We start from the raw sequence: 15,492 nt of genomic DNA on the forward strand, positions 1-15,492 counted from the left end.
ATTATTAAACAGGTGACAGACAAAGCTTAAACAAATATATATATGTATTTTAAATCCAATTACATAATATTAAAATGTAGATAATGACAACTCAAAACGATTTGTTTTTAATGAAGTTTTAATCTCTTACATCATTTGGTTTTGCACAATGTCTCCCATTTAACTCTGTCAAATCAAGACTTCCATCACTTAGTGTCACATAAGCCTTATAATACAAAAAGTTGCTTGAACAGACCGGTATGAAAGAAATGACGAGCTCCAGTAGCAATCCTGTTTCTCCCACAGAAAACCTTGAGTTTCTCTGACCCTGGTGTGATGTTTTATTGTCCGACCCATTGCATCTAGATCAGCTGAATTACAGCGCTATCACACACCAAAATGTGTTTAAAAGTTATAGTGTATATGTGGGGAATAAAAACTCCCATGAAGCGGTTTGTGGCTCCAGAGAGCTGTGTGGGGCCGAGAACAAGTATAAAACTGAAAGAAGTGTGTGTGGAGTAAGAAAGAAGTGAGTGGCACTTTTTCCTTAACTTGTCAGATATTATTAAGATGAATGCATGTTAGTTTTGCTCAACTGCTTTAAACAGTGTTCAGTAAATTAAGGTCCACTGTGTCAGTTACAAAAGCAAATCTCCCCATATCAAATTACATTAGCAGGGAAGGACACACTTTATGTATTTAAATTAATTGGTGAAGTTTGTAGGAGTTATTTGGGCTGCAAGCATATTCTAATAAAATAATTGATTCACTTGATTTACAAAAGCATCTTGAGGCCAACTCGCTCAAACCTTTCTCCCTCTGTGGCTGGTCATCCACTCAGAAAACACGTAAAAACAGCATTTACAATATTCATATATACAAATATATAATGTTTACACACTCACTCAGACACAGTCAAGAAAAAACGAATGACCTTGACAGAAAGCTTCCTGTAAATTCTCCCCTCAACAAATGACTGAAAGGATTCTCCTCGCGCGTTGCATCGAGTCTGCCTTCGTGACGTATTGTGTAGATCAACAATTTGCTCTTTAATAAACAAACTGTGTGTCAGATTGCTTTTTACTCTCAAGTTGCTCATGTTGATGCGACGAAATCTACCAAACTGGGGCTGAATCGTCCCTTGTTTGTACAGCTTTGTGAGGAAAGACACAACAAGTGGTTACACGCCAACACACGCTCCAATCTTTAGGACAGCTGCGTCTACAAATGACTTCACAGTGCAATGGCAGGTTTTCGTTAAGACAAATGTATAAAAAAAATCCATCTGTGCTATTTCTACTTGTCTGTCTGTTTTCAAGCATTAGTCACTAATTCTAGGAGTTCTTGTTCAATTCACGAGGAAACTGTAAACAGGAACACAAATCATTTACACTTTTCACCCCCCTGACATCGGACATGAATCATCCGCTACTCTTTGGCCATCGAGAGTAACAAATAGCAAATAGCCTTCCCTCTCTTTTCATTTTAACTCCACAAGAGGAATGTGAAAAACCAAACAAACAGAACTAGTCTCTGCCCCAAATTATCCTTCACCCACCTCTTCCGCACCTTAAAAGAAAGAAAACTCATGACATACCCTGATCACTTAATACTGTCTCTGAACCCCAGCAGCTATTGTTCTGGGTGTGTTTATGAACAGGTGTGTGAAGAAAACAAGCGCCAACATGATTCATGATTTTGGGTTTACGCACAACTTGGGTAAACAAAAATCAATGAAGCAGGTAGCCGGGGCTGAGGAAGTGAACCAGCCTTTGCCAGGAGGGGAAAACCAAATAGATATAATACATCGTGTACTTCTTGTTTTGGGATCCAACACAATATTCCACTCTCTCTTAAGTTAGTACCTGCTAGGAAATGTAGAATGAGTGTGTGTCTGTGGCTTTAGTTTAGCGTGTGGGAGGTTTTTTTTCCCGCACTCCTCCCTCTTGCTCATAGATCCAGAGACTCCGGGCCACGTCACACGCTCAGCAGCCAGAAGAAGAAGAAGATGGCCACAAACAGGAAGAGGGAGTCCTGCCAGTTGTTACTGCCGTTGTTGAGGTTAGGGGTGCCTTGCTGATCCCCTGCATACTGGTCTGATGAAAGGGAGAACGCTTATTACACCAGTGTCTCAGGGGATGTTGCATATTAACTTGAATTATGCTGTTGAGATGGGGCTTTATTCCAATTAGAAATCAAACTAATCCATCACAGGCTTTCTGCAATTCTTTTATTTTTAAAAACACATTCCCGTGTTTTCTTTTTGCTACACAACAGCAGATTACTTTGGTCACTGATGATTCAGCTACTTTTAGGCATGTTTAGTAGCAGACTTTACATCAGATTCTTAGCCAAATGTCGAACAATTTATATAAAATATACAAAAAATATTGTGTCTCTTTTGCAGAGCGAGAATCGTCAGTAGATGTTGAAGTGAAATGCTTCACTGAAAATCATAATTTATTTGCGAAATATATTTACATTGCATTTTACTATAATCAATACACCAACTTTTCTTTCTCAGCCAAGCGTAGAAATGTTTTTGCTACATTTCGGCTTTCCAATCCAATTAAAAAAGAAAAAACACCTTTTTTTAAACATAAATGTTCTCTATTACCTTATTATCAAAGTTATATATATTATCATATACTAAAGCAAGTTTTTGAAACTTCTAGCTTCAAGTGTTTAACTCTTTCCTCCTGGTTACAAATGGTGTCTCCTCGGTTTGAATGATATAAAAAACATCAAGCAGACTACACTTACAGTATGTTTCACATTCACTTATCATCAGCTTTGTTTGTGTCTTTGTTTACCTGCTCTGTGAAAGGGGTCGTTGGCGTTGAAGACTGTGGTGAAGAAGCCGAAGGGGAAAGCACCAATGCCGAAAGACATGTGAAAGCCGGTGTCCCCAAAACCCTGAAACATCTGAGGAAAAAACAGAAATAAAGTTTTTAAATAACATAAAAGGATATTGATCTTAAACAGTGGAGGTAAACCGACTCACCCCGCCCCGACTCTCCGGCTCTGTTCTCTGTCCCTGGGGCCGAGGGGGAGTTTTCAACCTGAGCACAGAAGCATGAAATCATAAGGCAACCATACAGCCATCACAAAGAATCCCCACACAGCGCTGCAGACCCTTAGAGTACCTGGGGTCCTCTTGGCTGGAGCTCCCCCTGCCGTACAGCGGGATGACTTTCTCTCTGCTGATGCCCGCTTTACACACAGGACACTGCTGCCTGCTGGGCCGCGTCTCCAACCACTAGACGGAGCAAGAGAGGGAGAAATGTCAACATTTTCCAACACTGATCAGATGAACCCCGTATTTTGCCGTCTAAATACTGGGGTCAGTGCCAAATGACATACCTAATATATAAAGAAAGACTAAAGATTTAAAGGGCTAGTTTGGATTGTTTGAATTCAGGTTGTATGGTACTTGTGCAAATCCATTGGAGTACAGGCACAGAAGCTAAGTACTGCATCAAAAACCTATTTAGGCACCAAAAAAAGAAATATCTTCCCAGCTTTACTCTGATGTTACAGTCCTCTCTCACAGTGAACTGAAGCCGTTATCATTGCTCTCTTTAAAGTCACCTGAGTCCATTGACCAAAACAGTAAGTTAAGCTCACACAACATTAGAGTTGTTTGCCATAATGTTAAAGCACTTTGAGCTGCATCCTGTGTATGAAAAGTACTACACAAAGAAGAAGAACTATGACTCATTTCATTTCAAACCTTTATTTAATCAGATTGGTCCCTTGAGATCATAGATCTCTTTTTCAAGGGAGACCTGCAGCAAATAGGTTCCACATGAAACATAAAACAATAAAGGACATTATACATTATATTTACAGGATACATAGTTATAGACATTTACAAGTGCCCATTGTATCAACGAGCATTTCATTTAGCCTAGCTTTAAAAACATGCAGAGGAATGAGATTGCTCAGTTTCAATTCTTGCTGAAGATTGTTCCAAGCAAGTGGAGCTGCGCACATAAAAGCTGTCTTACCTCAGACAGGCCTAGCTCTTGGCACATCTAACAAGACTACATCATGTGATCTCAGACAATAGCTGCTTGCAACTCTCTGTGTTATCAGAGAGCAGATATTCAACCTCACCCCAGCAGTACATTCTTAACACAAACTTGGGATTAACAGTCATTATATTCCCATAAAAGGTTCCAATAATGTTTTTATTGACTTGAATCAACAGTATGAGATGTTTGTGTTGCTACACTGAGAGCAAGTACAGCTCTACATGGTAAATTAGTGAGTAGCAGACAGAAAACCGCAGTAAACAGAGCATTTAGGGCATTAGCATGTTTAAGCTGCACCAGGCCAATGGACAGGTGAAGATTCCACACTGAAGTTACATCACTGCCGTGTGCTCATTAAGGCCCTACTCAGCAGCAGCTCGCTCACACAGGGGTTTTCATGTATGCACGGCTTTGCTGCAGTCTGGTAGGGTGACATCAATACAACTGGTTCGTGTGACTGAAACAGACACGATAGTCACAATTTGACATCAAATGCTTCAACTGGCCTTGATATTAACTGTCTTACAGCTGCTGAGGAAGTGAATAAGTGGACCAGTCCATGGGAATGTAATCGTTTTCATTATCAGTTAATCAATCAGTCAAAGAGACTCCATTATGTGAGGTCATAGAGCCATTCAAGCTCAATTAATATTTCATTATAGAAGTTCAATTTCATTCTTTTTAGAAATAACAATCAAATGGAAAACAACAACATAACGTTGAAGCCCCAAACATTTTCTGTCATATTTACCAGGGAAAAGCAAAAACACTTTTGTTTTGTATGATTAATAGATCATTAAAACATGTGCAGAATGGGTACTTGTCCAGAAGTAATATCGAACAAAGAAACAACCTCCACCTGCATGTTCCTATGAATGATTAGATACATCATGTAAAACAATATGAGTTCTCGATCTCGGTTGTCACCCAATGAACCATTTGACCACTAACTCACATCTCCTATCAAGAGCATAAGTGAAAACACCTGGAGCTGTTTAAAGTCCATGACAAAGCCAAGAGTGACACAACAGAGGGAATACTCACTTGATGAAGACAGGGCCAGCTGTAGAGACAGAGAAAGAAACATATTTTTAGTTTGCATTCAAGCAACTGTTTCTTTATTAAATAACGGCACCAACATTCCTGGACACAATTGTTGTCTAGATTAATGCAATAATTGTTAAATCTATCAAATATCTGAAAAAGGTCAAACAAATTATAATGTCCATCCCAGTACCTTAAAGCGAATGTGAGTTTTTAAAAATGTTTTATTGTCAAACCCCAATTAAATCATTAATAATAGTTAAATATGAGATAAAACAGGCAAGACATCTTAATGGATAGAATACATGAAAGTCTGTTCTGGCTATCTCCCCCGGTTTCCCCCCCGTGTTTGGTGCAGGGAAGCCCACCAGGCAGAGGTAGCTAATTAAACCTGCCTCCGCTCCCCTCGTTAGTGCTAATTGGCTCCATCTGTTGCCAGCAGACCTGCTGCTGCGGCATGCTGGGAGATAAGCATGCAGGTTTGATGAAGCGCCACATCAGAGAAGCTTTTTCAGGAGACCGACAACAACACAGTGGATATTTCAACCTCTTACAGCTTTTATAACTCTGTTCTTCCCACAATAATGATCATCACAAAGAGATATGTTTTGAAGTAGTGATTGAAAACCATGAAATAGTTACAGTTGGTGACTTCAGTTGAATACACCTTTCATCAGTTCAAACGTTCCCACAATAGAAAACTCTGGCGCCGTGCGTGACAAATGAAGGTGGGTTAAAGGGACTGAACTAACCCATAACAACTCGTGAAGTGTTTGTCTTGTGGGTTTTCAGTTCAAGCTCTGAATAACATAATCATGCATCATAGGCTAATATGCATTATACATTACTCATGTGAACAAATGTCTACAAGCTTCCTGTTATGCCTACGTCAGAGATTATTTTTGAGGTAAACCTCAACAGCAAAATAACTCGGATCATGCAGAAGAACAGGAAGGCCTTGTTTTTATCACTTTCGGTATTTCACAGCCATAAAACATTCAACACATTGCTGCCTCGGGTGGATCCTGACCTTACACGTCGACGTAAACAAACCACAAAGCAAAACACGACCTTGTGCCAATCGGCAGGCTTATCCACACATATCGACCTCGGCTCAGTGCTATTTGTAACGCCGGCCATCAGATCGCCGCTGAGATTGGCATTCCTGTAGCTACAACAGCTGAACAAAAGGTAAGGCTTACGTTAACGTAACAACTCATTCAACTTTGATGGAACATGTGGCCACACATATAGCGGAGCTCTGGTGACCTGAAACAACTGCTTTATTTCCAATAGGAGGCTCCACAGCCATTCATTGAAGCCAGACTGCACAGACTCCATTATGTGACTCCAATCATTTAATAATACCAATAAATTACAATATGTACATAACCCCAGACTGGATTGTTATCTAGTTAATCCCTTCTGATCGTAAAGTGGCAATAGACAAATATTTTTGCATTAACTCATCATTATGAAGTTACGGTTGATAAATGGTTCTAGAATTATGACTTCAAATTGGCCTTGTTTTTTATGTTCAATTATCTACGACAACTAATGTGCAATTTACTTTGCAATTTCGATTTAAGGTTGCAGAAGGTAATCTGACGTCAACACCTTTCTTCCTTGCTGGTGGTTTCATCACAGTTTCATCACGTTACCCAGAAGATGAGAGAGGTAACTTAGCAACAAAGTTACATCAACTCCCCAAACACAGCAGCCTCAATGCAACTGCATGTGAGACTGAGGGGAATTTCACTGATCAAATGTAAAAAATGTACAACAAACCAAATATGACGATACTTGCCCTTAATAATACCAAATGAAAACAGCATCAGGCACTGTGACCCTGTGCCCTTATTGTAAACATTTAAACAGAACACATCTTATTTTACAGCCTGCACACTGAATTGCATTTTCAGTAAACACAGTTTTATTTATTTTTAAAGGTAACTTTCCCCTTGTAGATGTGACAAGCAGTCACATCTACCTGTGAGGATATTAATCATCAACTTTGCAGCTAGCTGGGCATTTCTAATTTCCAAACATCCCTTCTGGGCTGAATGGGCAGTTCAAAACCCTGGGTTAGGTCAAGTTACGTCACATCTTGCACATGATTGTCATACGCAGCTAATACAACAACAAGTGGGCTTCTCTGGTGTGTTTGCCACAGATGGCAGTTCCTTTGAGTAGAAACCTCGACACTGAGGATAATATAACATCTGTACTCACAGAGAGAACTGTTTATATGCAGCAGAGCGTCCTAATATCTACTTCCTTAAACGGCACCTGTTTACAAAACATGTGTGCAGACCCAAACAGATGATTGTCATTTACATCTCATTGTATGACTTTTACTGTTGATTATAATGCCCTTAGGTTTGACCCTAATCCCAATCTCTTCTCGCTAATCTCACATTAGCCTGAACCTGCGAGCAACACGGCCTTCAGTCAACACTCGTGAATGAGCCTTTGCACACGTCACTGCATTTGTAGAAGTTGTTTAAAGGTTGTGCCTTTTTCAAGTCTTGATTAAAACAGAGAAAGGAAGAAAAAAAATCACAGTTAAAGAAGAACCTACTTTCACTATTGATATGAGTAATTCCTAAATACCTCACAGCAGCAAGTTTGTATCACAATTTGATTGACTAGGAATATAGCTGATAGTTATTTTTTAAATCACAATTTATAGATGAATTGTGCCTTTTTATTTCAAAAAAACAAAGGAACGGCTTTTTCTATCACAAATCGGAAAACATCTTTCAATATTAATCTAATGATTTCATGTATGTGGTTCGAAGTAAAGTGTCAATAAACCAGCCCTTTTGCAGGTTTAGTATAAAGCACTTGCTGTTCTGACTACAGTTTCAGGTATAAATTAAGCCAGACTCATGTCAAATCATCAACATATTATAACACAGTTATCCACGTACAAAGATTGTGGCCCTGATCTCAACGCTGCAAATGATCCCCAGACAGTTTTACCGGAACGTTAATGTGTCACAGAGATTGTTATTAATGAGCAATGGTGACCTCTGACCTACATTCAACCATGTATGATCAGGCTGAGCCACTTAACTCCTCACAAGATCTGAGCAGCAAATCACATGTGCAATTTGAAGATATGGGGGAACAGCCTTCAGTGAGGCACCAGGACCATAAACACACTATAATGTGCAGCCAACTGATAGCAAACCAAAACCCTTTTTAGTTCATGTGTATCGTTTCAGCAGCAACATCACAATGTGCACAATATAGATATTCCAATTGCAGTTCTTGCAGTGTCAGTTCAGGCAAATTAAGGCTTCACACTGCAACTTTATGCTGCTTGATACAAAAGGAATACATGTTTTAATGACTGACTAATCTACAAGAGAAGACTGTCTGATAGAACATCATACAGTTTGATATGAAGATGTTTTGTATTTATTTATCACAACTATATAGACTATATGGCAGAAAAGGAATACAAAAGGCCAGCCACATTATGATCAAGTTACAGCTGACTGGATATCTGTTTTATTCCTAATCAGATTTTTTAATTAGTTGAGCTACCTACACCACCATATTCCCATGAACCCTGCAGCACGACCCCCTCGGGTACAAGTAGGGAATCACTGTTGGGAATCACTGTCCTAGATATCATGCACGCGGAGACACACTGGTTAAAGCGTGTTATTGGGCGTTATTCGGCCGGTAAACACTTCTAACTGATGGTTTAAAAGAGGCCGCACAAATGGAAAACTATGGTAGGCTTAACACACAACAACAACAACAACACCACCACCACCATCAACAACAATCACTTCCACATCAAAATGACCCACTCCTCCCCCCGGCTCGTACCAGAACAAGTGTCCGCACATACTGATGACCGCGTCCCGGGCGGTGTCCAGACAGATGTTGCACTCGAAGGCGGCCCGGTCCCGCTCCGGTTCGCCCTCCGCGCCGCCGCTGCTGCCGCCCGGCCCGTTGCGGTCGTTGCTGCTCTCCCCAGCCGGGAATCCTCCTCTGCTGGCCGGCCCGCCGTCACTCGAGGACCGGGGATCCGCGGCCGACATAATGTTTACTGTGCAGGTGAAGTAGATAAAGTACCAACCCAACCGAACCCCACCGGGCCAAACCCGAGCAAACGTTAGCCGTGTCAGAGGCGACTGCAAGCGTCAGCGGACCGAGGCTGCTGCTGCTGTCGCTCCACCTGAATCTGGGCTTCCGCTTCCGGGGAAAACCCAGACGAGGAGGCGGAGAAAGGTTTTACCATGGGAGAGACTAGTGATCATCACCATCATCATCATAAATATTTACAGTGACCAACATAATTGTTTTAAGGTTTTTTTAACGTCATTTTTTTTAATGATGTTTTATTATTATTATAATTTGTAAAGTTTGTTTTATTTGTATTTATTGTTCTATGTAAGTGTTGGAACTGTCCATGATGATGTATGTGTAGTGTACACATTTAGGTAGTAGTTACATACAATACACATTGAGGTGAGTAGGTGTTGACATGAGGTTAGGTCCTGTGAATTATAAAAAGTGGATACGTGTTGTGCTTATTTTCAAAATAAATAATGTGTGATTTTCTATTGAAAACTCTTTTTTTTTTTATATAACTGTCATGTTATGTATACCAGTAAGCTTTTCTTATTGCAAATAAATGTTTCTATTTTCAAGTTTTTTTTTCTTTACAAGAACTCTAATCACCAAATTATACTGAATAAGATCTAATTTTTCTCAGATCAAGTTGATGCTTAGTATTATTATACATACTCTGTCCGCTGGGGGGCGTTAATGTTTCTTTTGGCAACAAACAGACGAAGAAGAAAAAGCTGCGCACAAAGCTGCGCACTAGCTGTTTCTTGTATCATGAATGGTGGAGGCGATGTTTTGATGGAGTCCAGGGACTTAAAGAGCTCTATTTTTGTGTTGTAAACAATAGCTGCTGCATAAACCGATGTCTTATTATAATGCAGTAATACTTCTGAGAGTAAATTAATTTGGATGCGTGAGAAAGGACCAGTCTGTAAAATATCGGTGGCTACGGTTGCCTTGCTAACGTTAAGCTAAGTTGTGGCAATCCTTTCATTTAATGAGCTCACCCTCTTTTAACCTGCTGTGTTTTTCTTTATACTTTAGCGCCATTGGGGATTACCTCGTTTTATTTGAGGCTATATTTATCAAATACCTTTAAGTGAAGTATCAGAAAGTAAGGCATATTGATATTTAATTCCAGGGGGAGTGGTTATCCATGTCCACGAGTTCCTGCAGATACATACAATTTTGTCACAGCAGCAAACATGTCGTTAGTCGCCTATGGCAGCAGTGATGACAGCGACTCAGAAGAAACCTCAGCTTCACAGAGTAAAGGGAGCAGCTCGGGGGGGCTCTTCTCTCTCCTGCCCACTCCAAAGAAGCCCGTTTCGGCAGGGGGAGGATCGAGAAAGGAGACAAGAGTGCACCGCTCAGGGGGGCACAGCAAGGCACATGATGACCCAGATCAACCACCATCTAAAGGAGGCTTGATTTCTGCCTTTATGCCTAAACCGAGGAAGAGAACAGAGCCTGTCAAAATCACTGCACCACAGATCCAGAGACGGGATGTGAGTACTGACCCGTTTCACTTGACATTTTGTAGCTCCTGTGATATTAATCAAGTTGTAATTCATGACCTATGTATTTATTGTCAACAGTCAGACTCTGATGAGGATCATGAACCTGCAAAGAAGAAAGTACAAACTCAGGTAAGAATACCTCTCACCGTCTGCTGCTCAGTTTCAGAGCTCGCCACAGTAACTGGGATTGAAGAAAAAGTTTAAAGAACACTCAAAGCAGTTTCTAAATGAATAAACATTGAAACAGTGCTTGCTCAGCTTGGAGACCCTAGATATTAATTCAACAAATTGCTTTATATTTGAGATATTACACAAATAATTCAGCTGTCATAGATGACCTTCTCATTATCACATTATTGGATTGTATAGATGTCCTAAAAAAGCTTGTTTCTGCCTTCCATACACACAGTAGACTGGAGTTAAAGTAGCAGCTAGAACCTTTGTATCCAGTAAGGCTGAACATGCATCTAAATGGAGTAAACCAATGACAGAATATTTAATTGTATCACTTTGCAATGTTATCAAACGAATGAAATGTGGGTGCCAATATCTGTACCTACACCGCCCTGATACCCTCCATATCTCCTGCCTCTTCCAGGGTTCAGGCCTTTCCTCCCTTCTGCCACAACCCAAACACATGACCAGGAAGGCGATGGACAGATCCCTGATTCCTCACACACTCACCAAGCGGCAACCACCCAAAGGACCCAAACCTGGAACGCCCACTCAGGGTCTGCTCGGTTCCAGCGCATCGCCCTCTGCTATCAAGGCTGCAGCAAAGTCAGCGGCTCTGCAGGTGGCGAGACAAATAGCCACCGACGACCAAGACAACGAGGAGGACATATCCCCACAGAACTACTTTTCTCTGGCCGAGAGCTCCCAGCCTCTCCCTGCAGTCATCCCGAGCCTGGACCCTGAGCCTGGGCCCCCCGCAGAGCCCCTGGCACCGGCACCTGCACCTGCAGACGAGCCGGGGCAGTCAGACGCCCCTCTCGACTTCGGGGCGGGTGGTGAGGGAGCCGGTCCATGGGGTGCTCAATATCCTCAATATCAACAGGAAATGGAAGGCACAGATGCTCCCCCTCAGGTAATCAGGACTCCCGAGGTGCTTTTTACAGCATTATACATGTCAGACAAATGGTTTCAGATTCTGCTGGCTGTTTAAATATACCTTAGTAATAACATAACCTGGAGAATTTATACATAAGCTCACACTAACCAATCCAGATCAGAATAAACCCTTTAGTAAATGCTTGATATTGTATTCAGTTTTCCTGATTGAAACCAAATGAATGGTTGATGCATGCACTCTCACATTGTCCAGTCACGTGCTTCAGACACTGTTCACATTATAGATGCTAATCTGACACTCACACAACTGCAAGAACCTTTGAGAAAAAGGTTGCTGATTTAAAACAGGCTTTGTATTGTCGCAATGTGGTTGGTCTGTGCAAATAAACAATGTTTGGTTTCCTTATGTGTTGTTGGTGTCTGGAGCTTCTGGTTGGTTAATTTGCCAGTTTGCCGAACATTGTTAATTTGCAGAAACAACTAACATTGCAACGACACAAAGCCGGTTGAACATCATCAACACAATCTCCCTTTTAACAGCCATACAGATTTCCACCAATAGATATACTTTGACGCTCCAGAGGCACCAACTTGTCTTTATTATCCCAGGTCAATCAGAGCATTCTTATAATGAACTATAGACGTTAAAGAGATACATGAATACAAGTGATATCCAAATCATGTTCTCCTTCTATAGGGATTCTATAATCAGCCTTACGTCCAAGATCCAGAGGCGGGATCAGCAGAGGCTGATGAGCCCGGCAGCTCCGCCATGTTTGATGAGGAAGCGGTAAGAAGTTTGCTTTGTTCTTTCTCTCTGTATTGTTTTACTAAATAAATACCTCCAATCTTTAAAAGTAGGTTAATTCTTGATGATGTTGCAGCTTCATCAGGCCAAGGATAAACCGGGGTCTAACTGATAGGATAATTTCTTCTTCCTGTGCTTTAGTTCATGCGGCTGCAAGGGAAACGGAACCGGGGCAAAGAGGAGGTGAAGTTTCTGGAGATCAAAGGGGACGACCAGCTGAGCAGCAACAAGCAGTGGATGACCAAGAACATAACGGAAGAGAAGCAGACCCGCCAGTCCTTCAGCAAGGTGACCTACATATAGTAAAGAAGTACATCAGTCAGTCAATTGTTTGAATTGTATAGAGATATGTCATTTCATTTACCAATAGTTTGAGGTGCTTGAAAATGCACCTGGAAATGCTTAAAGAATCCGACTTTGGGAAAGAGTCTTTGGTAATTTTGCAAAGAATAACATGTAATACAAGACCTTTTTTTATTTTACAGAAAAAAGGAGAGGGGCCTACAGGACAACAGCGACGCAAGCATCAGATAACATATCTCATTCATCAGGTGAGTGCTGCTAAAGCTTAATTTAAACCTTCCATATTTGTGCAATTTTATTCTGTGCTCTAATAGTGCTGACGGACAGTGGTGGCAACTGTGTAGTCTGTCCAGTTTAATATATTGTAGCCAAGGGAGGAGGTTCGAGTAGTATTTGTACTAGGGCTGCTCGATTATGGCAAAAATCATAATCTCGATTATTTGGGTCAATAATTGTAATTGCGATTATTAAATGTGATTATTCATTTACTTTGAAAACATCAATTTATTGGAGAAAAAAATGTGAACAGTATGTTTTTAACAGTTGATTACCCTGAACTTTAAGTGTAATTCAACTCAAAAACCCACAAAAAAAAGATTATTTAAAAATAATTGTATTTAGATTAGATTAAATAATTTTATATAGATTACGTTGTTTTCATAATCGTTGCAAGCCATAATCGCAATTGCGATTAAAATACGATTAATTGAGCAGCCCTAATTTGTACATTATATTTCAGTGGGTTTTAAAGGTGATAGAGCAGGGTGTGAGTCTGTGACATGTCTGAACACATTTAGATTCAAAGTGTTATGATTGATTGTACAAGCAAAGACTCAGCGCTGCGTTGACTACTGTATATCTGAGGTTTATACAGTAAGCTGCAAGAGGACGATCCAACACCCGGCATTCAAACAAGCACACAAATAGTAGCCACATTTCTCTTAGCCTTGAGTCCTGTAGCTTATTGTTTGATGTACAGAGTGATTGTCTATCACGTTTGGTGTTGTTTTAACACCACTCAGATGGTATTTATAATTGGTGCACAGGGTGGGGATTCTTTTAAATTCTTAAGCTGGTTTGTATACAAGGCTTTTATTTGTTTGTGTGGGGGATTTATGCCAATGTCTCCAAAAGTACAAACCCCATAAGGCGACCTGCATACTACATTCACATCCCATACTGTCTGCAAGCATTTAGAAATCATAACACAATTAATTTAATGTAGAGAGCAGTGTTTTTATTTTTCTAAGAAAGACTGGTTTAAACTACCAAAAAATAGTTAATTAAAATAAAATCTATTTCTACTGTCTGGTACTATTGACTAAAAAGTGTTTGTTCAGAATTGAGGTAAAACCATTAAGACTCAGCTTGAAATGTTCAATGACAAAATAAACAAAACGTATTTCTGACCCTGTGTGTGTGTGACATTTAGTCTTACAAAAGCTAACCAGGAATTTCCCTTCATTTTCGTGTTCCACAGGCAAAGGAACGTGAGTTGGAGCTGAAGAACAACTGGGCAGATAACAAGCTGACGCGCCGACAGACACAGGCCAAATACGGTTTCTAAATGTCACTCTGAGGACTCTTGGTGGCAGGTGGAAGCCCTGCATCAGAAAGTAGGGTAGATATGTTCAGAGTTCCCCACACAGGAGGAAGATGTGTACTTGGGAAGAATCTATAAACACCTTTTAATACAGGTGTTGCCCTTGCTCCTGCCCTCTTATGTATTTGTGTTGAATTGTTATGCAGTAGTTATTTTGTTTAACTGTTTTTTAAGGTGTTACTTCTATACAGAAAATCCAGCCATAGCCCCTTAAACCTGTCCCAGTAAGATACAGCAAATGTATGCTCTCTTCCTACAAATAAAAATGTATGTTTTTCAGGTTTCTGCAGCGAGTCCTTGGCAGGGATCATGTATGTGACCCTCAATATTCTCCTCTGAAACTTTGTCTTCCTGTTCATAAAGCAAAATACTCCTTTTTTAGTGATGCATTCAGAATACTTCTTTAAAAACGCTTTGGTTCTCTGGCATTCACACAGATGTTAGTAAAATGTTGCCATTCATTATGAGGAATGAACTGGAGTCAGTAGAAATCTGTGACACATTACATATGTATATATGAACCAACAACTTTGTAATAGAAAATAACGATGCTGTTGGAATACTTATGCTACAGTTGCTTATGACTCATTAAATTAATGATAAATGTTGTCTATTTTGCTCTTATTTAATTGCAGTCCCCATCATCACTGTGTCAACATCTTGCGCAACCTGATCTGCCTCAAAACTGAATCTAAAACATATCAGCAGTCTACAAGTATTGATTTCTTTCATGCCTTGTTATGGTTCAAACCGCATGCAGAGCTTGTGTCAGAGCCGCTGAGTCTTTATATATCACATCTTCCAGATCTTTTGGACATTACTAGGGTGTTTTGTAAGAAATAATACAAATGTACTCAATTCATTGATTACATATCCATCTCAATGAGGTCACAAAACTAACATTGACCTCTGCAGGTTTCATTTAAAGATTGACAAAGCATACAACTGTGTTATGCATTATAAATGTCCTATGTCAATAATTCAGGGACCGACATGTTCGACAGTTTCACTTTTTGTTTACCTCATCCATTTGTT

At 40.2% G+C, this 15,492-nt stretch overlaps 2 protein-coding genes across 2 annotated transcripts; one reads left to right on the forward strand and one right to left on the reverse strand.

The window, feature by feature from the left end:
- Nucleotides 1-100: 100 nt before the first annotated feature.
- rnf5 (ring finger protein 5) lies at nt 101-9,276 on the reverse strand. The gene is made up of 6 exons (XM_034094222.2): nt 8,907-9,276; nt 5,061-5,079; nt 3,126-3,238; nt 2,984-3,041; nt 2,793-2,904; nt 101-2,075 (listed from the first exon to the last, which is right to left on the reverse strand). The coding sequence occupies exons 1-6, from the start codon at nt 9,119-9,121 to the stop codon at nt 1,957-1,959; spliced, it is 636 nt and encodes a 211-aa protein (XP_033950113.1). The 5' UTR covers nt 9,122-9,276; the 3' UTR covers nt 101-1,956.
- A 638-nt stretch (nt 9,277-9,914) lies between these two features.
- On the forward strand, nt 9,915-15,066 carry prcc (proline rich mitotic checkpoint control factor). The gene is made up of 7 exons (XM_034094440.1): nt 9,915-10,660; nt 10,751-10,801; nt 11,271-11,759; nt 12,441-12,533; nt 12,693-12,839; nt 13,037-13,102; nt 14,335-15,066. The coding sequence occupies exons 1-7, from the start codon at nt 10,358-10,360 to the stop codon at nt 14,419-14,421; spliced, it is 1,236 nt and encodes a 411-aa protein (XP_033950331.1). The 5' UTR covers nt 9,915-10,357; the 3' UTR covers nt 14,422-15,066.
- Nucleotides 15,067-15,492: the final 426 nt, after the last annotated feature.

The sequence above is a fragment of the Pseudochaenichthys georgianus genome, chromosome 11, assembly GCF_902827115.2.
Source record: "Pseudochaenichthys georgianus chromosome 11, fPseGeo1.2, whole genome shotgun sequence".
NCBI classification, from domain to species: domain Eukaryota; kingdom Metazoa; phylum Chordata; class Actinopteri; order Perciformes; family Channichthyidae; genus Pseudochaenichthys; species Pseudochaenichthys georgianus.